The sequence below is a fragment of the Microtus ochrogaster genome, linkage group LG4, assembly GCF_000317375.1.
Source record: "Microtus ochrogaster isolate Prairie Vole_2 linkage group LG4, MicOch1.0, whole genome shotgun sequence".
NCBI lineage: Eukaryota > Metazoa > Chordata > Mammalia > Rodentia > Cricetidae > Microtus > Microtus ochrogaster.
In genome coordinates, this window is record NC_022030.1 from 52,607,859 (window position 1) to 52,633,537 (window position 25,679).

Below are 25,679 nucleotides of genomic sequence, written 5' to 3' on the forward strand. Positions count from 1 at the left end.
GGAGTTAGAAGCACACCACCGCGATACACTTATTCCCTGCCAGACAAATCTGTAGCCATTGTGACGCTGCCCGCTGTGTGCACGGAGATGGATTCTGGCAGCTGAAAGTTCTGCAGCTTGTCACTCATTTTCTCCACTCTTCCTCACTTTGGGTCCAACAAACCCAAGGAAGACACCCAGATTAAGAAAAAGCTACCTGGGTAGAGTGGATCACACTGTAATTGCAGCACCTGGGAGACTGAGGGAGGAGGATTGACATGTGTTATGTTAAAGACCAGCTGGGAGCTGGTCTAACCTGAGCTCTAGACTAGCCTGGGTTATAGAATGAGGCATTGTCTCAAAAAAAGGAAAAAAAAAAAGCCAACAGAAACACAACATTAGATTTTAAAGCATTTAACAATCACAGTCAAACAAAAAAAAGAATTTATTTTAAAAATAAATGTACATACAGTGCATAATCGAGACAGCTGAGGGGTTCCAAAATAGAAACCTGAAACATATGGTCTGAAATACCACATGTTGTGAGTGTCCTGGGAAGATGAGTTGTGTCTTTGGGAGAAAAAATCCCATTGCCAGGCACAGCATGGAGTAGTTTTGGTGGCTTCCATCAAAGGGTATTGGTTGAAGGGTCTTGCCTATGTCTTTTCCAGCATATTCAACTATGGTACAGGTCTGAGCAATGCGACACAGAAGTCACAGCTGTTTAGAAAGCAGATTCCAGACAGGTGCCTTGGCCTGGAGTAGAAGCAAGATGGGGAAGGGTGTGTTATTCTTCCCAGTTCATGGAGGGGCCAATATTTTTGAAAGCTTTGGCGTCAAGGTTGGCCTGGCCTAGACACATTCTGGACACACTGGTGAGCATGACAAAGGAGCCTTTGGACGAAGACTGGATCTTAACCAGCAGGGGGCACTCTTTCCCCAAGAGAAAATCCAAGTGTTTTGATAGGCGACACAGAATTTACTAGGCTGAGGTGCTCTGTGAGCCGTGAATTGGGAGGGATCAACAAAGGCAAAAACATTATCAAGCACTAACTTTTAAAACCGATACTGTAGGGATCCGAAACTAAACTTGCCACCTCTGATAACTAATTTCTCCCTCCATTTGCAGTTAGCAAGCACACCAAACCTGTCCTGACAAATTCTTAGGCCACTGTTTAATGTTGCGTGGCTAATATATTTCTCCTCCATCCAAACTATGTAAACACGACCTTAAATGCATCCCTGCAGTTGTCAGCGTCCCTGTTGTTGGGACCTAAACTTCTCAAACACACCCCCACTGCTGTGACAATAGACACAGCCCTTCTTTTGCAAAGATGCACGTGGAGAAAGCTGAGCCCTTTGTCTCCAGGCTCCAGACGAACTAACTAAAATCGTCCTGTGTAAATATTAGCCAGCATTACAAGCTCTAGTTTGGTAGCTGGGGTGGGGAGGGGGAGTAAAGTGCCTGTCAACAGCTGTGCCCTGGAGAGGCCGAGGACCCGTATGCCAGGGGTTGCAGCACCCTAGCCATGGAGCTGACATTCCGTCAGAGCAAAACCAGGTAAAGGATGCGTCATTTTGATCCCTGTTCATATCATATCTTAACTATGGTAAATGAGAGAAGAATTAAGTTAAAAATGGGCATTTTGTTAAGAATTATTCTTTTCGTTTGTGTGTTTGTGTTTTCAAGACAGGGTCTCACTGTGTAGCCCAGGCTGTCCTGGAACTCGATCTGTGTACCAGTCTGGCCTCAAGCTCAGAGATCTGCCTGCCTCTGCCTCCTGAGTGCTGGAATTAAAGGCATGTGCCACCACACCCAGCCCAAGAATTAATCTTAAGAAATTAAACATGGTGTTGACTACCAAAGAACATCATTCCAACATAGGCCCTGGGGCATGTTTAACATCAGAGAAAATGCAGAAGTCTGTGCCTCGGTAACTTTTTAAAAGGGATTAATTTTGTCCAGTATGTATGGCTGGTGATGAGGTGTCAGGATCATGGCACTCTGGCTTCAGTGATACCATCCCGCAAAAGACCCATAACTATGCAGTTCTACCAACTTTTCAGGATGGGTTGATAGCTGATCTTTCTTCTGAACAGGAGTCCAGGGAAGGAGCTCTTTGCTGTTATCATCATAAATTAAACCATCCTAGATCTAAGGAGGACCACTCGAGGTTTAATGGGTGTTATAGTTAATTGGCTTATTTCCCCAAAATAGGCTAACGTTGTTCTTACATTAATGGCCCTCAAAATGGCCAAGAAATAAGAGATGGGAAGGTTGAGAGGGGGTCCCTGATTCTGCCTCACAGATGAACAATTAAAATAAAAAAAAACTACAGAAGTAGCTAAGTAATGACGAGGTAACATCAGGAGGATGAGGCAGAGGCAATGGCAGGACTGCCTCTCTTCTCTTGGTCAGGCTTCCAGAGGACGAAGCTCACCCATTCCTGTGCTGATACAGTGCATTCTCGGTTCATCTGGAAGCTTAAACAACCGAATATGCCGATAACCAAGCGAGAAAGAGTAGGGGTCTCGGTGTGTCCTTGTTTCCACCTGCGAAGAGGTAGCAGCCTGTCACGTGTGGCTTAGACTAGCGTAGACACTGAAACCTGGGATGCTGCAAACTCTGTGCGAGGAAGATCAGGTTCTTGCTTCACCGACAGTGCCTGGAGGAGACAGGCTGGTTGAGAAAGCAAGTTCTTCCTGGCGGCCTCTTAACTCTGCTGCCATCTGAGCCCCTCACAGGAGGCTTTAGTCCAGAACGGTCTCGCTAGCCACTCAGGCACAGTCCAGTCCAATCACAGCACAAGATGTCACTCTCTCCAAGGGGTATGGTTTTCCACGGCGCCACCCTTCCTCCCAGCCCTAATTCCAGTTTGGGGAACGAGATGAGGCATTAGGCAAGGCTCTGACTGAGAAGTGGTCCTGCCTTCATATTACCTCAAGTCTGTTAGCTCTCTAGAGCCCAGCAGGGCTTGTAGCCATTGCAAGTCAAGCCCGCCATCCTGTCCACCCAAGACCCAGTCCTAAGTCCATGTAATAGAAAGGGGATGGGTGGTCTGACTGACTTCAGGGGTCATTTCAGGCTGGAGTCAACGAAACACAGTCCTTATGGACCAATCTCACTGCTGGTGCCCCGGCCGTAGGATCTATGTTACATCAGCAAAGCAAAAATATGATTTAAGATTTCCTTAAACAGGAGGGGTGGAGGTTGCCCCAACTGACGGCTTTCTCATAGCTCACATTACTGGACTTGTTCCCATCTGTTTGGGGCTCAGAGCAATCCCAAAAACCTGTGCAACATGGGCACAAAAGTCGTGGCACAGATGCCAACCGACGTGTAGGTGACGAACTTGTAAGGGACCTCAATCTCCAGTCTTCGCCTGGCCTCCTTGTTCCTCGTCACCACCTTGAACCACGAGAACAGCACTTGCAGCGAGAGGTTCTGTACCAGCTGTCGCACCAAAATGATCAACACAATTCCCACCGTAAATTTCGTCAGCCCTAAAACCAGCATGTCAGTGGTCAGGGGCGGGATGTTCCGGATCACAGGAAGGGACGGGCTGGGCTGGGACACCAGCTGGAAGAAGTGGTTGATCCAGAACCCCAGGGTGACTCCAGCCCCGGCAGCCACGATGGTGGTCGTGTCCGCCCTGGTTGGGCTGTAGAAGTCTGACACCGGGTAATTGTAGCATAAGAAGAATGGTACGACTATGACACACACAGGGAAGAGGGGGCTGGCTGAGTCCAGGGAGTCGATGAGGGTCCAGGCCGGGTAGGTGAGGGCAATGAGGAAGGCAGTGATCAGCACGCCGCCCAGCACGTCCTGCCGGGAGAGAAAAGAACGGGGGTTGATTGACACTTGAGAGACAATCTGTGCACTGTTTTATTTTATCACGGCTATTCAAAGAAAATGTGAATCAAAGGATTTGAAGTGAAAATAGAAGATAATATGCAGTCACCATGTTACACATGGTACATGTTTTCTTACAGGAGTGTTTCTGTATTTTAGAATAAATTCTGATTTTTTTTCTCTCAGTGGTGATAATCTTGTGGTCATTTACTCTTACTCTGTCATATGTACCTACAGTCACAAGAACTGTCCTAGCCCTCACAGATGTGGCATAGCATGAGGGTGCTAAACTCTAGGAATGCATTTAAAAAAATGAATATTAAACATTACCAATTGGGTGACCCTTCAGCTCCTTAAACCCTTGTCTAGAATAAAAACCACAGGAGAAATGTATGCCCCAATAAGTACTGGGCAGTTATATATACTATTAAATATTTCCAATATTTAAAATACTCTAACATTAACTCCTAAGTTAGATGAATCACCCATACAGGGGAGAAATGGAGCCTATGTTTCTGTAACAGCTGGTATGTGGACATTTATAGAGATTGTATTAATCCCCAAAGATTCTTGACTGGACGAGTGGGTAAATAACCTGGGGTGTATTTATGTCTTAGAATACTTTTCAGCCATCAAAAAGCAATGAACTGCTGGTGCATGGTAGAGCTGGGTAAAGTCTGCAGGAAACGCTGCTGAATGGGGCAAGCCACCATGCTCCAAGGGTCACACACAACCTTGTTCTATAGATGAAACCACAGGGACAGAGAAGTGTCAGCTATTGCCTCGGGGACTTGGGTTATCTTGTGTGACCATAAAAGATGTCAAAAGGCCATCTGGGGATAATGAAACGATTCCATACTGATTGTAATTATAAATGGTGATTATAAAAATGTATGTGTGCTACAATTCATAAAACATCAGTTATTACATTATTTTATAAGTGTACATGCACATGTGTGCATGCTACAACAGGCCTGTGGAAGTTAAAAGGAGCTGAGTTCTTCTTCCCTTCTACCATGTGGGTCCCAAGGATTGCTCAGGTCCTACAGGTGGCAATGATTGCCCTCCTCCCTGAACTGAAACCAAAGAGCCATACTTCATATACTTTCCTTATGCTGTCTTTGCTGTGATTTGGTATTTTCCTCTGGGCTCATTAAAAATGTCTGGCCAGAAAGTCGAGGCTGAACCAAAGTAGCTTATGTATTTGGATTCTTCTCGAAGCTCTTGGATAGTAGCACAGTCAGTCACTTACAAACTCAGGAGGCAGTAGCTTTCTCAGACCAGCATATCTGGGATACTGGCTACCCGAAATAGAATTTACCCTATTTCTTTGTGTTTTCTTTTGCAATGACAGTCACCAAAGTCTCTGGCATCTGCTTGGAATAGTCTTTATAAACTAATTGTGTTCGTCTTTAGCCCAAACTAAATTATTTTGGTCCACATCCCCAGCATTTGAGGCAAAAATAATTTTAGCCAACATGACTGAAGATGAAGTCTTTCCTCTCTTGAGACAAAACTAGTGAGCTTTCCAAGCTGGGGGCTGTAAATTCTTTTATAACAAAATTATTTATTTTGTTATAAAAGAAGAACTGCAAATGTGCTAAATTTTATTTTATGATTTGCTTTTATTTTATGTGTGTTGGTGTTTTGATAGTATGTATGTCTGTGTAAGGGTGTCAGTTCCCCTTCAACTGGAGTTACAGACAAGTTTGAGCTATCATCCGGGTGCTAGGAATTAAACCCAGGTCCTCTAGAAGAGCAGTCAGTGCTCTTAGCCACTGGGCCATCTCTTCAGCCCCCAAATTTTATTTGTAAATAATCTTTTTTTTCTCCTTCTTTCCTTCCTTCCTTCCTTCCTTCCTTCCTTCCTTCCTTCCTTCCTTCCTTCCTCCCTCCCTCCCTCCCTTCCTTCCTCTCTCCTTCCTTCCTTAGACGGGATCTTCTCATTCTGTAGCTCAGGCTGGCCCTAGCACTGGTCCAAAAACAAAAAAAACCAAATCAACAACAAAAACCAAACCTAAGCAAAAAAATTCAAAAATGTTTCCAGACATGAAGACAATTAAACTACAAGGCATCTTACATGATGGGAACACATAAACCTATGATTCTACTCAAAGAATTTGAAGAAAATGAAGAGAGTAAACTTGTTCACGAAGTTCACATCACAGAGGGTGCTGTGGAGACAGCCCAGTTGGGAGAGTGCTTGCCTAACACACAGAAAGCCCCAGCACCAGCACAGAATCACCCTAGGACATAGTGACATATATCTGTCATCCCAGAAAACAGGGCACTTAAGGCACGAGGACCAAAAGTTCAAGGTCATTATCAGTCCAATGACAGCTTAGACTACATGAAACTAGGTCTCAGGAAGAATGAAGGAGGGAAGGATTAGCTTACTCTTAAAGATGGGTCTTGTTGGGGTATTTGAGTTCATGCAACTAAGACCAAAGGTAACATGATCCACTGGAGAAAAATCAGAAAACACAAGCAAGCAAAATTTGGGTAAAGAAAGGGGCAAACATCACAGACTCTGAAAAGGCGTGGATTGAGCATGATATGCGGCTCACAGAATGTGATGAGCAAATGCACTGCTTCCTTATTTAATAATAGAGGAGAACATTTTCCATTTGAAAAGACACATTTCTGAAAAATCTCATTTCCCTCCCCATGGCTTCAACTTTAACAGCTAGTGAGATGCACTGAAGAGAATACAGTCTAATCTTAAGTATATGCATACATATATACACACATATATGTATGTATACACATGCATGCATACATACAAACACTTGTTGCCATGGATGAAATATCAGAAGGAAATAAAAGGATGGGTGGGTTTCTTGTGTGGGAATACTATAGATGACTTCTCTGATGTGGGATTCCCCTCTATATGCTGTGATTACCATGGGTTAATAAAGAAACTGTCTTGGTCCTGTGCAGGGAATAGAGGTAGGTGGGGAAAACTAAACTGAATGCTGGGAGAAAGGAGGAGAAGTTAGAGAAAAGCCATGTAGCCCCACTGGAGACAGATGCCGGAACTTTAGCGGGTAAGCCACTGCCACATGGCAATATACAGATTAATAGAAATAGGTTAAATTCAGATGTAAGAGTTAGCCAATAAGAAGCTAGAGCTAATGGGCCAAGCAGTGATTTAGATAATGTGGTTTCTGTGTGATTATTTCACTGCCAGGCAACCAGGAAACAAACTAACAGCCTCCTTTCAACACTACCTTCTACTGACCCACTGCCATATTTTCCTGAATTTTCTGCCATTAACACATTTTTCTTTTTTTCTATCACAATAGTATTTGTTTAGAGAAAATGCTTCCTGATCTTGGCTATGTAGTCAAAGGTGACTTTGAACTCTCAATCCCCCTGCCTCCATCTCCAGAGTGCTGACTTGACAGAATGCATCACTATGCCCAGCTCAGTATTTTTATGTTAATAAAGACACCCTCAGATTCGTCACAATAGCCAAGCTATGAAATCAGCCAAAGCATCTGCCAACAGATGAATGGATAAAGAAAATGCATATTATATATCTCTGTCTGTCTGTCTGTCTGTCTGTCTGTCTGTCTGTCTAGATACACACAGTGGAGTTTCATCCAGCCAAAAAAGCAGAATGAAAGTGTCATTTCAGGACAATAAATGGTTGTCCATGTCACTGCCGTAAGCAACAGATGCAGAAAGACAAGTATCATAAACTTTCTGCCATGTGCAGAAGTGAGAATAAAATAAAATAGATACCCTGACAGTGACAGAGGACTCTGACGAGGAGAACAACATCAGGATAAAGTCTAGCGAAGAAGGCTAATAACACGTCCATTGTGCCTTCTTATCCTTGGCCAAACTGCAAGAACTCTCTCACGTTTTGGTGAACATCTCTGGAAATTCCCACAGTGTGCTTTTACCCCTCACCAACTATCTACATTTGTGAATTCTGACCCTCCATCCTCTTCCCATGTGTGATTTACTGGGAAAGTTTTTCATCCTGCCTCCCAGCATCTCCCCTGAAGAACACTATGGAGGACAGACTGCTCAAAGTTATCTGCCTAGAAAGAGGGGCAGAGGCAGCCATTCGCACAATTGTTTGCCAAGAATGCTTTCAGGTCCCTGGACTATTGAGGCATTTAGGCCGGGAACTCTGACTCTAGCATCTTCCCCTCTGCCAGATCCCCTGCTGAGAATGTCAAGCAAGGGCCTGCTCTGCCCCTGATGGCCTCACAGAGCACGCTGAAGCCAGGCACCCAGACAAAGCCAAGATATGATGAATGCTTTGAAAGCCGCTACCCTGACAGGGAACAAGCCAGACCTGGCCTTTGTCTCGATTACAGTTGCTACAAATCTGTCAGTGTTTCCTCCTGAACATCTCGGAATATGCTTTCCTGTGCTAGCAAAGGTTTAATTTGATTTCTCAGACTCATGAAGACAGGCTTCAGTAGCTGCCTCAGCAACAGGAGGCCACAGGGCTCATGAATATGCATATCAGTGATTTCAGAAACCTGAGTGTTATGTTATTAGCATTTGTATGGGGGGGGGGGAAGAAAAGGGAATGTCTAAGTTCAAAAGTATTTATTTCCAATTGTCACACAGGAGGGTCCCCAGACAAGTCAGGTGTGGTGGCCTATCACTCCCAGTACGCAGGAGGCTGAGGCAGGAGGATTGCAAGTTCCAGGCCGATGTGGATGACAGAGTGAGACTCTGCCTTGGATAAACAAGCCCACGAAGAGATGGTCAATGGGGCATAAGCACCGGAGTCAGATCCCCAGCACCCAGGTGTGGCGACCCACCTGCAATCCCAAGCCGGGAGTCCCCAAAGTGGCTAGATTAGCTGAACTGGGAAGCTCTGCATTCAGCAAGAGACCCCTCCTCTGTATATAAAACCGAGAGCAATCAAGGAAAACACCCCGTGTTAACCTTTGACCTCACTCTGCGTGCACAACAAGCACATAAGCACACCACACGCATGTGTGCCCACACTCAGGCCAACAGCACCCTCAAAAATAAAAAAAAATAAATAAACTGAGATCAATCAGGAGCCGGAAGGCAAGTATATTTTATATACCAAACATGTTATCTCAACAGATAATCAACAAAATTACCAATCACATTAAATTTGCTCATGCTAATATCCTCAGAATCTTCCCTGAAATATACATTACCTGGCTGGGTTTTGTCCTATTAAAAGACAAATGGGATTTTTGTTTCCTGAAAATGATTTTGCCTGGATAAAGAAAATGTGGTATATTTAACTGATGGACTATTATCTGGCCATTAAAATAATGAAATCATGAAATTCACAAGTAATGGATAGGACTAGAAAGATCATCCCCAGTGAGGTAACCCGGACCCAGAAAGACAAATATGATATGTATTTGCTATAGATATTAGCTGTTAATGATAACCAAGTTACAATTCGTAGAATCATAGGGGTTAGGTATAGAGCAAGGGACTAGGAGGGGCAGAGAGAGCTCCCTGAAAAAGGGAAATAGAACCGATAGCTATGAATGAATGAAATGGGCAGATTAAGTGGGGAGGGGAAGGGAAGAGCCATGGCAAGGGAAGGGACACAGGGAGAGACAACAAAAATTGAGGGCCATTGGAGGAGGAGTATAGAAACCTAACAGTAAAAGCTTACTAAGATATATACGTATATGAAAGCAATGTAAATGAAGTTGCCAAGTAATGGGTGAGACAGAGTCCCAGGTGGATAGCTCTTGTAACCAAATAAAGTATCCAGTCCCATGAGTGGTTATATCTGAGTTGTCAAACAAGGATTCCATGGGAACCCCCAAGCAACTTAAGCTCTTGCCAAGACTGTAGGTTGCTCTCTACAAACTGAGGGCAAGACCTCATGGCTGAAGACAACACCTACACAACTCACTGAACACGGAGGAGTCAAGCCGGTGCCTACATAGAGCCTTCACAGACCCGCAGTCAGATATGACGCAGAGCATGAGAGACGGTCTCTAAATCAACAGGATCAGTGCACATATGAACTCACAGAGACTGAGGCAGCGTGCACAGGGCTTGCACTGGACGCACTACATGGGATCCCAGAGCTGAAAGGAGAGGTGGACACGCCCCCATCTCTACCCCAGAAACAGCCTGCAATTAATAACCACTTGCAAATGAAAATTTAGTCTTCTCCAAGGAAATAAACTGTTCTTAAGGGTAGGCTGCATGCCCAGCAGTCGATGCCCAGCAGAAAAAGAACCACGCAGCATATTTGGGGGTTACTTGCCCATAATGTTGTATCAGGGCTCCCCCCATTTTAAATTTCATCTGATTTTTTTTTGGTTTTTTTTTTTTGTTTTTTGTTTTTGGTGCCTGTCCTGGAACTAGCTCTTGTAGACCAGGCTGACCTCGAACTCACAGAGATCCGCCTGCCTCTGCCTCCCGAGTGCTGGGATTAAAGGCGTGAGCCACCACAGCCCTGCTGATTTTTTATTTATATGTATATTCTCTCTTTTTACCCTCTCTTCCTTTGTGTATATACTATGGCTTCCAGTTTAGTGTTTTTACGGGATTCCTGAATATGTAAACGAGTGGTTCTCTGTGTCTATATCTGTTCCTTGTGCCTTTTCTTGGCTCTTTTCCTTCTAGTTGTTTTGTCCTAGCCCAGTGTGTTAGTTTTTATTTTCTCTTATTATATTTTATTATTATTTCTTAGAAGCCTGTCTATTTTCTAATGAGAGACAGAAAGGGGTGGATCTAGATGGGAGGGAAGTGGAGGTGAACTGGGGAGAGAGGATATATTATGTGAGAAAGAAACGTATTTTCAATAAAAGACAACAAATAATTAAAAAATGATTCTGCCAAAGAGTAGACTTGCTGCTTTTGTGACCCTATAGGATGTAGACCCCATTTCATATATCGCCCAGCAGCCTTAATGTATTTCCTTATCACACTTCCGAGGTCTAGTGATTTCTTCATTAAAACTTACTGGCATACTCATTATTCAATTAATTCAATAAAATCTTTGGCCCAGGGCTGGTAAGATCGCTCAGCCATTAAGAGCACTGGCTGTTCTTGCAGAGGACCCAGGTTCAGTTCCCAGCATCCACATGGTGGCTCACAACCATCTGCAACTCTTGTCTCAGGAGGCCTGATGCCCTCTCCTCTAGACTCTGAGTACCAGGCACATACATGGTGCACATGCATACATGCAAACCAGAGTCTACACATAAAATAAAAATAAATAGATGTTAGAACAAACTTCGGCCCATGTGAACTTTGTATTTGGAAAACATATAACTTGAAAAGGCTTTTAAAAAAAATGTTCTGTTAAGCAGCTAAATATTTGATGCTGTTCAGATGACTGAAATACTTGTAAGTAAAACTATCTCTGATGATTATGTGTCTCATGTTAAAGAATTTATTTGAATTTATTTTCGTGATATATTATGTTTTTATTACGTGTGTGTGTGTGTGTGTGTGTGTGTGTGTGTGTGCACGTGGGTGCTCACAGAAACCAGAAGAGGCTGTTGGATTCCTGAAGTTGGAATTACAGGTGGTTGTAGACCAACCAACGTGGATGCCGGGAACCCAGCCTGGGTTCTCTGCAAGGGCAGTGCTCACTCTTGATGACTGTGCCATGCCTCCAGGCCTCTCGCTTTAATTTTAAAGCCAAGGAGTCTCACTGACCCCAGTCCTGCTGCTTCAGCTAAACCAGCTGGCCACTCAACCTTTGGGATCCTGCTCTCTCTGCCTCATCAGCACTGGGGTCACGGTGTGTGCTTCTGCTCCTGGCTTAAATGTATGCACCAGGGAATGCAAATTCAGGACCCCACGCTTGCATAGGAGGTACTTTCCCTTATGGGTCATGTCTCCAGCCCTTGTATGTGGTCTTTAAGTGGTTCGGGGACACTAAAAAGTAAGGCAGGCATTATGTTTCTTACGGTAATTATATAATCAGGTATTTTTATAGATTTCTATGAAATCAGTATTAACTAGGAAGATGCTGGGGTACAGTGACCATTTCTAAACTTGGGCTGTACCTAGCCAGATTTAGGAAATCATCACTTGCTGCTCTGGTCTCCACAGAGTCTAGCAAGTCCGACCAGTCTTTCTTTATGAACCATACCAACCTCCCCACCCCGAATTCCCATGTGTATGAACAGTGACGCTGTGATGGATGGCAGGACTTGGCAGGGTGGAGGATTATGATAGCAGCTCAGACATGTTTCCAGGCAGGTTTTAACATCATCTCCGACAACAGCTAAGGAGCTCACAAGAATGGCAGGTACAAGGAAGGACAATCTGCCCGGAGACACAAAAGACACTGTCAAACCCTTCGGTGATCTTTCTCAAGCCTGGGTGGGCAGCAGGGCCTCAGAGTAACCAGAGAACAGAGCAGAATCATGTTCCATGTGATGTAAGTGTCCAACAGGCCCGTGCAGGTTTGTGACATCGGCATTGCACTGCCTTGTCTAAGGGTGTGTGGGGACCGCTTTCCAAACTGCAGCTTGTGTAGAGCCCCACAGGGAAGCCCTTGAATGCAGCTTCTGATAATGTAGGTCCAGGTGGGACCCGAGACTGCATTTCCGACGAACTCTCAAATGATGCTATGGGACAAGGGTCACACTGGTGAGTGACAGAATCTGTCTTAACTTGCTAAATTACAGAAGCCATTATGGGGTCACATTTACGTGGCATGGAGGGGCCTCCCACTTTCTTTTCTTTTTTTCTTTTTTTTGAAACACACTTGAGAATGAAAGCTTCGGAATGTACTGGAAAATGATCTGGTGGTCTTTTTCAGCATTCAGGCATCGTACTGGCCTGCCCTTGGGGTCCTCAGCTGCAGCCACTGAGAGCACCTCCTGTGTGCATTCACTACGTTCCCTTTCCCTTTTAATATTTCCCCCTTACTGTCTGTTTCTCATTCTCTCCTCCTGTTCCTGTCACCAGCAGCAGATCTCCCCACTCCTTTCCTCCCCTTTTCCCATTCCCTTGACCCCAATTAGAACCCCCCCCATGTGAATCACATGGTGTCTTTCTCTCTTGTGCTTTTTTTTTTTTAAATTACAGCAATCTCTGAAAATGAAATTCAGATATAGTGATACTGGTTCACACCAAGGTCAAAGGGGAATCTGAATTCCTGGTGGTCTCGGTGCCATGACTGTTCACACCCAGAGGAAAAGGAAGTATACTGTTGTCCCTTGTTCATGCCCCTGGGGAACGCTGGCTTGTGCCCTGGATGCTGGGTCCCTGAGCAACAGATCCCCCAGGGGAGTACTGTGCGGCTCTCCTGCCATCTGAGAGCCAGACTCCTGGCATCCTGCTTTGCAGAGTGTCGAGAAGACGTAAATATGACCATGCTGTGTCTGTGGTGAGGCCGGACATCTCAATCACAGAGAGTTCTGATTAGTTTATTTAACTTCTCATCCTTTGGAAAACTGGAGTAAAGCCAGGACCTCCCTCACAAGGTTGCTGTGAACTATCCTATGGGGTAGCTAATTCATGTAGGGTACTTAGAACAGCGGTTCTCAACTTTGACCCTTTAATACAGTTCTTCATATCGTGGTGACCCCCGACCATTCATTTGTTACTACTTCATAACTAATTTGCTACTGTTATGAGTCATAATGTAAGTATCTGATATGTAGGCTATCTGATATGCACCCTCCAAAGGGGTCAGGACCCACAGGTTGAGAACTGTTGGCTTAGAACAACGTCTAGCAGATGCTGCAATATTTCTACACACATCTGATATGTCCTACAATATATGATATGTAACATTTCTACCCAGAAACAACAATGATCCTGAGAAAAAGCAAAGATCTGAGTATGTCCACGGGCAGGAATGCCCAGCAGTGCAAGGAGCCACTTCCCTCAAGACGTTATGCACGCTCCACTTCATCTCAGTAAGAGCCCAGCAGTGGAGGAAATATTAAGCTATGCTTAGTGTAAAGTTAATATGAAAATACGAAGAGCCAAGAGGAGCAAGGATGAGGGCTATTGGGTTCTCCACCACCTGCCATCAATACTTACAGGACAGTAGACTCAGCAAGAAGATAAAGAGGTAGAGCAATGGGAAAGAGCATAGAGTATAATGATGACAGAGAGAATAAAAGAGCCACCTGACCCATGATGATGGTGATCCTCCCATAAATGTGTAAAGGACATGCTTCTAACTGCAGAGTAGACTAGAGTGGACTAAGTATTCATATAGAAGGAATGTCACAAGATCTATTACAAATGGAGTATAGAAATAAATAAGCAAAGTAAAATGGTTAAATCTTTACAAATAATATTTTGTGACTTGAGATGTGCAAAAAAATATCTTAGGACACAGAATTGTAACCATCAGTTAAAAAGTTGCGTAAATTGGACTCCACTGAAATTTCAAACCTCTCTTCACCAAAAATGTCAACAAAAGGATCAAGAAAGCAAGTTACAAAGTAGGAAAAAATTTCTAATATATTTAACTAGCATGTATTGATAGTACTAATAAAAGGACAAGTGATCCAGCTAACTGAGGTAAAGGAACTAGGACCTCACAAAGAAAAATATCTCATATAAATAAACATATAAAACGGGTCAAAACTCATCATTCAGAGAAACCAAAATCACATGAGAGACTGAGACATCTCACTGGAATGACTAAGATGAAAAAGACAGAGGAGGTGGGGACATGCCATATGCTTGCTGAGGCTGTGAACCAACACCACACAATGGCCAGCCTTGAAGCTGTATACTTGCACAGCTTATGAGATACATTGTATTCTTGCATCCAGACTCAGATAAAATGCATCTATTTGTCTGGCCAAAAGGCTTGGAAGGAAAGTTCAAAGTAGCACTGTTTGTAACTGTCTCTCTGGAAACACCCCAAATGTTCATCAATAAAGAATGGACAGTGGAGCATATTCACATGGTTGAATATTACATAACAGCAAACGCTGCTGGACATGGTGGCATGTGAAGATTGCTTGCGCCTAAGAGTTTGACGCCAGGCTGGGTAATACAACCAGACCTGATCTCAAAAGTCCCATTACTAATGCATGCTGCTGATGGCCACAAAGCAAATGCAATAAGAGGGATGACTTCACAGACATAACGAGGAGTGGAAGGCACCAATGCGGGCAGGCAGCGCCACCAATGTGGCAGGCAGCACATGAGATGCTCCTGATTATGTGACATTGAACCAGTGAAAGACCCCAGCTTAGCTGCTGTAATGCCATTTTGCAAGGCTTTTACGCAAACAAGTGTAAGTTCAAGGCAAAGTCAGTACTCCTAGGTGGCCAAAACAGGATATCTGTGGTCAGACACCAGGCCTAGGAGGGAAACGAACAGTTCTGGGAAAAACTACATGTACCCTAGATAGGGCCAAGTCTGCTATTATTATCAGACCTTCATGTCTCCGGGAAACTTGTCCACTAAATGAACCCATCGCCTCATTCGAACTGACCAATGAGATCCTTGTAACCATGCATTGCTTCTGTATGCCTGCTTTTGCCACCCTTTTCCTATAAAAAGACCTTCTCCCAGCCTGCAGGCACGCAAGTCCTCCGAAAGGACTTTGCCGCCCACAGGTACCTGTGCCCACCCAATAAACCTCTTGCTAATTGTAGCCAGTGGTCTCTACTGTTCCTTGGGTTAGGGGTCTCCTCCTGAGGGAAGGACCACTCTGAGGGTCTTTCACCAGGGCACGGTGCTGGTGATCTGGGGAGCAGCGCCTCTAGGGAGATGCAGAGTTGAGGCTGACAGGGGACTTCTGACGATGCTGCATCCCCATACCAGCTGTGTTTACATGCAGTAAAACATGCTTTCTTCACTAGAAGTTCCCTGAGTTGCGCAAATATAATTTGATCTCCTTATATGATGCATCCATAAAATGGTTTATAAAATTTTTCTTTCTTTTCTGAACCACAAAAGTGAGGGTTCCTAGGATTAGACTCCACGTCTCTTATTCTATGCACATGATGCTAACCTTCTCTTTAATCTCTCGCTATTGCTTACACACTCTCATCCAAGGTCCAGGTAGCAGGGCCTGTGGTCATGACATTTTTAAGTTCACCAGGGAACACAGACCTTCCCTCTCCGTTCCTGGCAGCGTTATCATCCCACCAATTAAATGAGGCGTGCCCACGTCGTGAGGACCTCTTCTAAGGTACCCTTCTCTCCCACAAATTGGTTTTGGGGAGCTGTCTCACTGGGTAAAGGGCTATCCTAGCACAAGAACCTGAGAGCAGATCCCAGCACACACGTAAAATGGTGGAGGCAGGAGGATCGCTGGGGGCTTGCTCCACCCAACTCCAGGTGCAGTTAGGACTCTGTCTTAAGGGTATGATGTAGCTATCAATAGAGCAGAACATTCAGTGCTCTCCCTTGTCACCTGTGTATACGAGAGAGAGAGAGAGAGAGAGAGAGAGAGAGAGAGAGAGAGAGAGAGAGAGAATTGGTCTCCCATATAGCTAAAATTCTCATGATGATAATTTCTCCACTCTAAGGTCACTAAGCCTGCCACCCTCTACTCTTAGAGATTTAGAGGCACAGATACAAGCACCCTTGCTGACACAGTATTTTCTATTGTATGACACTTTCTATTTTATATTTTTATAGGATAAAGATTATTCCCACAAACAAAACAAAACAATGCTAAAGAAAAAAGTAGTTGGTGATCAGATAAACTTGGACCGATAGCTGAATCTTTTTCAGTCTGATTCAATAAATTGCAAAGAAATTGAAGGAAAAAAACAGATTAACAGATGGTAATCTGTTAATACTGGTGACAATCCAGTGAACATTTACTGAGAGCCAGGAATCCTGCTGGGAACTAGGGTGGGAGGTGATGGCGTGGAAAAGTAAAGAAAATGAGATTGTTGTCCTCAAAGGACTCATAGCTTAATGGGCCATACAGACTGACTGTATCCAAGCATACACTTAGACCACAGTTTGCACCTCCTCCTAACAAGATGCAGGTTCGGTGGTTCAGCTGCTGAGCCATCTCTCTAGCCCCTCTTTTATCACTTCTTAAACACCCCTGAAGATACAAATGAAGTTACAATATTCATTGAATATTTACATTTCTTTTGGGGGAACTGTCGGTTCCTGCTAACTGGTAAGCTAGCCTTTGCTTCATGGCTATGCTAATCCATTTTCCAAGTGGCTTTGCACTGCCAGGAAGAACATGGGAAGCATCCTGCTGAGGCAGACCAAAGGGTCTCACTCTTTTTCCTTCGCCTTGAGATAGTCTCACTATGTAGCTCTGACTGGCCTCTAACTCACAGAGATCTGCCTGCTTACACCTCTGGAGTGCTGGGATTAAAGGTGTGCAGTTTTGCCTTCATGGCGTTGAACTTCTGATCATTAACATTTGAGGGGCTGGAGGGATGGCTCAGCAGTTAAGGGAGCTTGTTGCTCTTTCAAAAGACCCAAGTTGGGTTTTTGGGACTTATGTCAGGTGACTCATAACCACCTATGTATAACTCTAGCTCCAGGAGATAGCGGGCCCTGGGGGCATCTGTATACATGTGGCACACAGGCGCGCGCGCGCGCGCACACACACACACACACACACACACACACACACACACTGGGACTGAGTAGGTCACTCAACATTCATGTCTGTACTCCTCTTTCATGGGACCCAAGCTAAGTTCCCAGCACCTGTGCCACGTGGCTCACAACCACATGTAACTCCAGCTCCAGCTCCAAGGGACCCATCTCCAGCTCCAGGGGACCCATCTCTAGCTCCAGGGGACCCATCTCCAGCTCCAGGGAACCCATCTCCAGCTCCAGGGAACCCATCTCCAGCTCCAGGGGACCCAGCTCCAGCTCCAGCTCCAGCTCTAGGGGACCCATCTCCAGCTCCAGCTCCAGGGGACTCATCTCCAGCTCCAGGGGACCCATCTCCAGCTCCAGCTCCAGCTCCAGGGGACCCATCTCTAGCTCCAGGGAACCCATCTCCAGCTCCAGGGGACCCACCTCCAGCTCCAGGGGACCCGTTGACCTTGGTACCCTTTACGAGCACATGCCACCTCCCCAACACATCAATAATCAATAATAAATCATTTCTTTTTTTTTTTTTTTTTTTTTTTGGTTTTTTGAGACAGGGTTTCTCTGTGGTTTTGGAGCCTGTCCTGGAACTAGCTCTTGTAGACCAGGCTGGTCTCGAACTCACAGAGATCCGCCTGCCTCTGCCTCCCGAGTGCTGGGATTAAAGGCGTGCGCCACCACCACCCGGCTAATAAATCATTTCTTTAAAGCCTCGAGCCATTTGAGATTCCTCTGAGGAATGTCTGTCCTCTGAAATGGTGGCCACGGTACTGACATTTGTCCTCAAGCTGGATGTGGTGGCTGAAGCCTGTAATCCCAGCACTGTCAGGGCTCAGTTTGGGGCAGAAGGATGGTGAGCCGCTGCCTCAGAAGACAAAGGAGACCGTTTGCTTTCAGATCTGATGTGACTCAGAAACAGACCTTATTTCAGGCTTCTGAAGTTCATTGAAGAACTGTACCCGGTCCTTGTATTTCATCATTTCATCCCTCCAGTGTGGCAAGCAAGCAATGACTAACGGTACAAATTCGACCGTAAGAGATTTTTATTTCAATTATGTCAATAAAGGAAAAGCCAAACTCGTTTTTAAAAAGTTAACTTTACAAAACTCAAGGACCGTGCTGCTTCCATTGGAGAGGGACATGGGGTTAAGCGAAGCCCCACCCTCCAGGGATCTGCAACACATTTCACAGTCTGAAATGGCGTGCCCGCTTAAAGAAAAACCACACTTGGAAGCCTGCTCCTGTGAGAACTTCAGCCAATCCCTTCTTCTTACTTCTTTTCCCAGGCCTGGGACTCGCCTAACATTCAGACACACCATGCAGAAATGCTAGGTCCCAATCCATGCTCCGTCCCTGAACACGGCCCTTTAAATTTTATTCGGGGAAACTGGAGATGTTTTCAGTATGACCTACAGGAAATACTGGGTTTGAGAAGCACCTGTGGCCTGCTCACGGCTACGAACTGCATGTTTCCCAACAGTTACCTCAGAGTTTGTCTCGGCATCCTTAGGCCAGCTCTCGCGGGAGTCCAGTTGCTGTCCTGCCATGACAGGGAGCCCTATTCCCAGCCTTCCGCCCTGGGCTTTTTGCTCAGCTTTTTCCTAGGGCCAAGCATTTCTTGGACCTTGTTCATCCCACATGTACAGGGCAGAAAACAGCGCCACAGTTGTGGCTATGGGATCAGCATTGAAAAAGCAAAGTTAAAAAAAAAAAAAGAATTTGTCTATGTTTGCTATTGGGATTGCATATCACAAGCAGTTCTTGCCCGATATTGAGCTAAGCCCTTACTTTTGTTTCTCTGATCAAATGCCTTCAGTTTACCTTATTGTTCCCAACAACGGCTGTCTGGACTCCTGGTTACTGAACAACACTGAGTGCTTTTGTCTTAAAGAAAGAAGAAAACAACCCCACACTTTATAAACAGCAGAAGTTGAAGTACCGTGAACACTTATTGCTTTTGAAACCAGAAATAATTCTCTATTTTGACAAAAGGATAAAAAAATGTTTGCCCCCAGGGCAAAGAGAGACAATAAACCTAATAACATGGTGACAGGGGCTCAAAAACGCAACCAAAGTCCCCTCTTATCTCAAAAACAGACTTACCCAAGTCTACCAGAAAGTTGGGCTGGGTAGGGTGTGATTTCTCTTGCAATTGGGTCTTTCCTAGTATTAAATGAGGCACTTTAAAATAAGTTCTTTCCTTTTTATAACTGGTTTCAAACAACTTGAAAAACATATCCGGAATACTGTCGACCAGAGCCAGAACACAGCTCCTATAGTCTGCAGATAATTTAATATTTGACAATCCTTTTCAACATCCTCCAAATGCCAACCAAAACTAAAACATCACTTGGGGGGGTGGGTGGAGAGAAATAAGAAAATTAAACCAAATCTCTAAATAATTACCCACAGATCAAACAATTTGGAGACAATAAAAAAAAGAAGCATTTCGACTATTTGAAAACAAAATAAGGGACCGTCTGCCATTTGTTCACAGTTCTCATGTCCGCTGGCCTAGCAACAAACACGTCAGGCTAATTTTACAGTTAATACGTTGGGATGTTGCTTCATCACTCAGTGGATTTAAAACTGGTCCTTTGCAGTTGCATCATTCAGGACATCACAAATAGTACAGTGTGGCCAGCCTGCTGCACAAGTACAGACACGGTGCTGGCTCTATTTGTTGAGTCCTTGACAGAGCAGGAAAAATGGCGCACTGGACTTTGTTACCGTCTCCCGATAACTGAGAGCGCTTTACTTGGGAGAATGCTCCTACTTAGGCACGTCGGCTCTCACCCTGACCCTCCCAGTTCTGGTTCTGACTAAACAGGCTGGCTCCTGGGCCAGATGGCATAATCCCAGACAGCCCCTGGCCTGCTGATGCCGCAGAGGGAGTCGCCATCCAATACGATGTTTCTCGAAACTCTCATCACCGGCTTCCTTTCCCGAGAGGAAGTGAGGCAATCTAAGCCCAGAGTTCTCAGGCTCTGGCTTCAGGTTAAAGAACAGCCAGAGGGCAAGAGCTGACCAGCCAGAAAGGGTAAATTCTCTGTGCAGAGATGAGCTGAAAGGAGAAAGAGCTTTGGGAAGGAAGGTCCAGACATCAGATCTTTCCCTTCCAATAACCACTAGTGCCCCCTTTTAGCATGGTTACAAAAGCCAATGCATTTTCCTTTAGGCTTAACCAGGGTTGAACTGGTATCTGCTATTTACATTCCTGACCAGGCCGATGGTGACCAGTGGAAGTTTGACCTCACTGGGTACATTCCAGTCTCTGTTCTCAGGGCACCCCTTTGCAGCCCGCAGAAATGACTCCCAAGATTCCATCCTTGCATTTGAACCCCATCCCAAAGCCAAATATCAGGTCCAAACAAAGTCTCATATACATTCACCCCGGTTTTGATCTGAGAGCTGGTGGGAGGTAGGATACACCAACGGTGATGTGGTAAAGGCAGCCAGCTTCCTCACTGCCGCCTGCTTCCAGTCCTTGATGTTGAGCTGTGTGAACTAGCTGTCTATAAACTAGCCCAGTTTCTTCAAGCTACTTCCTCTCTCCTCCTCTTCTCTCTTCTTCTTCTTTCCCTTCCTTCCTGCCTTGCCTCAAATTGGCTAGAACTGGTTTATTCTTCAAACATGAAATTAAACACCAAGAAAAAAATAAAGATTCTGCAAGTCAATACATCATTTCAGATGCTTTTCACTGCAGCAAATGGGAAATGAAGGACTCTACAAACTGCCTTAAGCAAGAAGGGACCCCGATTTGTTGTTTTCTCTTGAATGGTGAACCTAGAGATAGGATGGCTCTGGATATGGCACCATTAACCAGTCAAGGATGTCAGTGGTGGCCCTGAGTCTTATGTCCATGTTTGGGCTGACATTGCTGACAAAGGCCCCTGTGGATGTCGGTGGTGGCCCTGAGTTTTATGTCCATGTTTGGGCTGACAGTGCTGACATTTCCAAAGGCCCCTGTGGATGTCGGTGGTGGCCTTGAGTTTTATGTCCATGTTTGGGCTGACAGTGCTGACATCTCCAAAGGCCTCTGAATGCATCATCTAGCTGCCCAACCTAGATGGAGTTGTGTCACCGTGCACACCCAGCAGCGGAGAGCAATTTCTTTGTGCACGGAACAGGTAATCATGAATAATATCCCAAAGGTGGTGCGAGGAAACATTTAGGAGTCACACGTGACTCGTCATGGTGACTACTTGGATGGCAGAGGCATGGGAGGGAAGGGCTAGGGTTTTGTCTATGTTTCTTTTATGGGTATATTGGTAATCGGGAGGTCCTTCCCCGAGACAAGGCCAGAGCTGGTTTGGCAAGGATGGTGCCATAGCTAAGCAGGTTTACCATTCTCTGTGTTTTATGTGGGTCTAGGAGTCTAACTAAGGCTTGTCAAGAAAACCTTGCCCTGGACAAAGGTGTTCAAAACTGACAAGAAAGAGGTTCTGCCGGGGAAGTCACTCTTCCCGTTTCTGTGCCAATGATCATTAATATAAATCAGTAGTCACCTCAAAGACACATTCATATGCCCTGAGCATTGCGCTGTCTCCACCTCCTCTTCATCTTACAACTGATCCTGTTTAGGTGCATGTCCACCCCACACCAGGTATGATTATCCTTGATCCATTCAGTGCCTCTCAACTTTGAATTAAAATAAACCAGGGAGCTGCTTGTACAGCTCAGGACCCATGTTCTATGCAAAATGCATGTGTGCGTGTGCATGTGTGTATGTGTGTGCGTGTGTGTGTGTATTCATGTGTGTGTGAATATTGGTGTGTGTGCATGAGGGTTCACCTACAAATACCTTGTACACATGTGAAGGTTACAGGACAACCTGGGTATTAGTCCTTGCTTTCCATCTTGTTTGAGACAGAGTCACTTGGTTTTTTTTTGCTACCTACACCAGGGTAGCTAGTCTGTGGGTTTCCAGGGAGTCTCCATCTCTCTCCTATCTCCCCATAGGAATTCTGGGATTGCTATATCAGGTTTTTCATGGGTTCTGGGTTCAAGGGTTTCCCAGGTCATCATTCTTGTGTGGCAAGCATTTTTACCCACCAACCCATCTTCCCAGCTCCCAAGTAAAACTTTTAATTTAATTTTACTATAGACACACATATAAATGTTGCTATCTTCACCAATTTAAAGTGAGATTAAGTCTAACACTGTTGTGCAACCTTGCTTAGCATGCATCTTCAGAACTTTTCTTAGACAAAAATTGATCTTCTATGTTCAGGAAATAAATTCTATCCCCCCTACCCAGTTCCAGGCAACAACTATAGTGGACTTTTGTGCCTCTTAAAATGGCTACTCGGAGTTCTCCAGGAAAGTGGAATTGTACGATATTTGCCCTTCTGTTACTCTCTTCTTTCACTTAACGCGATACCTCTGACACTTAGGACTCAGCACGAATCAATAGCTCCCTGCTTATATAAAGCTGAACAATAGCCCACTGTATCCCATTTTGTTTATCCGTTCATTCACCTGTAGACACCGACTGCTTCTACATTCTCCCTTTTTTTTTTCTATTGTGACAAATGCTGCTATGATTGTGGGCGTAGGTCCTGAGGTATTTTTAAGATTTCCATGGGATTATGGAGGGACCCAGGAAACCGCACATCTCCGGAGGGATTATTGGCTGTAAATGGTTGCTGGTGGAGCAGAAGTCCGTTTCTTCAGTGGTGTAGCCACTGGTAAGTTGTCCGGTAGAAGGAGATAACCTTCTACCCTGGGCAAGGAGCTCTAATTAGATCCAGAGCGAAAAACATAAAAAAATACATGAAAATAAGTGGGGGACTTCTTGGGGACAAGCAGGGTTTCAGTTGGGGAGAGTGAGAGGAGGGATAGAGGTGAAAACAACTAAAATGTGTCATCTGTGTGTGAAACTGTCAGAGAATAAAAAGGGGAAGGGTTCCTACAGGGTTGGAAGAAGCAGCAAGAGTGGAATACTGGCGGTGTTGCTTCCTATAGATCGTTTCGAGGGGTCCTGGAGAGAGACCATATTATCTTAGTTGGCTCCGGCCGGCCGTGCCTTGCTAATCATAGCATCTGTGCCAAGTTATCACCAGTGTGTATATCTGCCTCCTTCAGTAGACTCAGAGACCCAGGAGAGTGGGTGCCTTTGCTCCCCTCAATATCCCTAATCCCCTAGATCTTGTTCCCAGCCTGACGCCCATCAGAACTGCTGCTGAAGAAAGAACTACAGTAACCTATAATTTTCCACCATCCCACTCTGCAAACTCTTCCCTTTGCTGCCAGGGTGTCATGACTCACGGTGCCTCGAGCTCAGCTCTAATGCTGCAGCCTGACGCATTCTGGGCCTGAGTCAAGGTCTTCGTGAGGCAGAAGAAAGCCAGTGGGGCCCAACAGCGGAAGAAGACCAGGGAAGAACAGGAGTTGTGTTGGTCCCTCACTCCATTCTCTTCTGGAGAGCTCCTTCCCAAAGAATGGCTGCAACCCATCCCTTGCATCTAAATGAGAGGCCCAATCAATCTTCCCACAAATATCTGCTTCTCTGTCTCCAAAAGCCACTTAAAAAGAAAAGAGGGGGGAAAAAAGTAACTGGGCTTCACTAAAATGGATTTGCGTGTTTTCTCTCTGTGTGTCTGGAGTGCCACATTCCTGTGTTTTCTTTGGTTTTAATTTTAACCTGAGATCAATTTTTTTTTTCTTCAAAATGGAAACCTATGGAAATTAAAAAAGTAGCACCAGATAAAAGAAATGCCAAAACACCCAGGAGAGGCCCGTGTGGTACCACACTGAGGTCTAGGCAGGGATTTGCAGAGAACGTCTTTGTCATATGGAGAAGCAGTGTGGCGAATTGAGAATGCTCAGCTCCCCTCCCCTCCATCTCAGAAGCCAGCAGATGCAGCGTGCACTGGGACAGAGGAGCAGGAATGGTGTCTTGGTAGGTGGAAGAACACTGACTCTAACTGCTTCTTTGGTATTTCTCACATCTGGGCTCCCTTTCACTCAAACCGTAAACTGCTTGGGGGCTGGATTAGCGGGGGCAGATGCCTTCATTTATACCTTACTTTGTTTACTGTGGAAACTGCTGTCTTGATTTTAATTTTAAAGTACTGCATTAACACCATCTCCTGTGGCCCAGGATGACCTCAGACTTGCTATGGAACTGAAGATGACCCTGAACTCCTGATCCTTCTGCCTCTACCTTCCATGTTCTGGGACGGCAGTTGTGTACCGCCATGCCTACGCTTATTCAGTACTGGTGATGGAAAGAAGGGCTTAGTGCATGCCAGGCAAGCATTTCACTGTTTGAGCCTCATCCCAGCTTCCTATGCATTTAATTTTACACCTTCCCTGCCTCCCCTGATGCTTCCAGTTGCTCTCATGTGCCCCCCCCCCCTTACATTCTCCCACGATGATCCATCCTTCCACTGTGACAGGATAACTCACTCCTGTCACCAGGGAGAAACTCAATTGGGCCTGGGAAGATGGCCTTCCTTGAGCAGGCCTTTGGCTAATGTCATCTTGAAGTTTCACAAGATGAATCCAGCAATCAAAGGCTCATTTCTTTTCAAAGGTGTCTTTCTTATACAGGGTGGAAAGGGAAATGGTGCCCCTGTAGCAAACCAAGGCTATGCCTGACGCTCTGCCGCTCTCTGACTGGACGAGCATTGGGCCCTGAATACCCGAGGACCTGTTACCATACTAACTGTGGCAACCCTGGGGCGGGGGAATCTGTAACATGGTAGAAGGGTGGGTTGACCTCTAAAGGAACATGGAAACTTTCTGATTCCAACACCCTCTTTAACCTAGACTTGCATAAAAAGAGAGGAAGCTATGACTTCAACCTTTCTGCCTAGCGGAGGACAATGGGGACCCTTGTCAACTCACTGAGCACCTATGTGAGACCAATGAGAATTCTCTCGTATCCTTGAGCTTGGGTGCTTGCTCTGCCCTGGTTGCTGTGCCTGTGGTAAACCAACCTGATAAGAAACTGCCTGACAAAAGACACTTAAGGTCATGCTCAACTTCCTTAGCATCAGGGAAATGCAAATCAAGACAACTTTAAGATACCATCTTAACACCTGTCAGAATGGCTAAAATCAAAAACACCAATGATAGCCTTTGCTGGAGAGGTTGTGGAGTAAGGGGTACACTCATCCATTGCTGGTGGGAATGCAAACTTGTGCAACCACTTTGGAAAGCAGTGTGGTGGTTTCTCAGCAAATTTGGGATCAACCTACCTTTGGACCCAGCAATACCACACTTGGGAATATACCCAAGAGATGCCCTATCATACAACAAAAGTATATGCTCAACTATGTTCATAGCAGCATTGTTTGTAATAGCCAGAACCTGGAAACTACCTAGATGCCCTTCAATG

General features: G+C 45.2%; 1 protein-coding gene across 1 annotated transcript in view; it reads right to left on the bottom strand.

Annotated features, from left to right (window-relative positions):
• Positions 1–406: 406 nt before the first annotated feature.
• The window catches only part of Sgpp2 (sphingosine-1-phosphate phosphatase 2), a 119,957-nt gene continuing 94,684 nt past the window's right edge, over positions 407–25,679 (bottom strand). Inside the window, exon 5 of the mRNA XM_013351720.2 lies at positions 407–3,805. Coding sequence (XP_013207174.1) covers positions 3,254–3,805 — 552 coding nt within the window. The 3' untranslated portion in view covers positions 407–3,253. The remainder of the gene's footprint in view (positions 3,806–25,679) is intronic.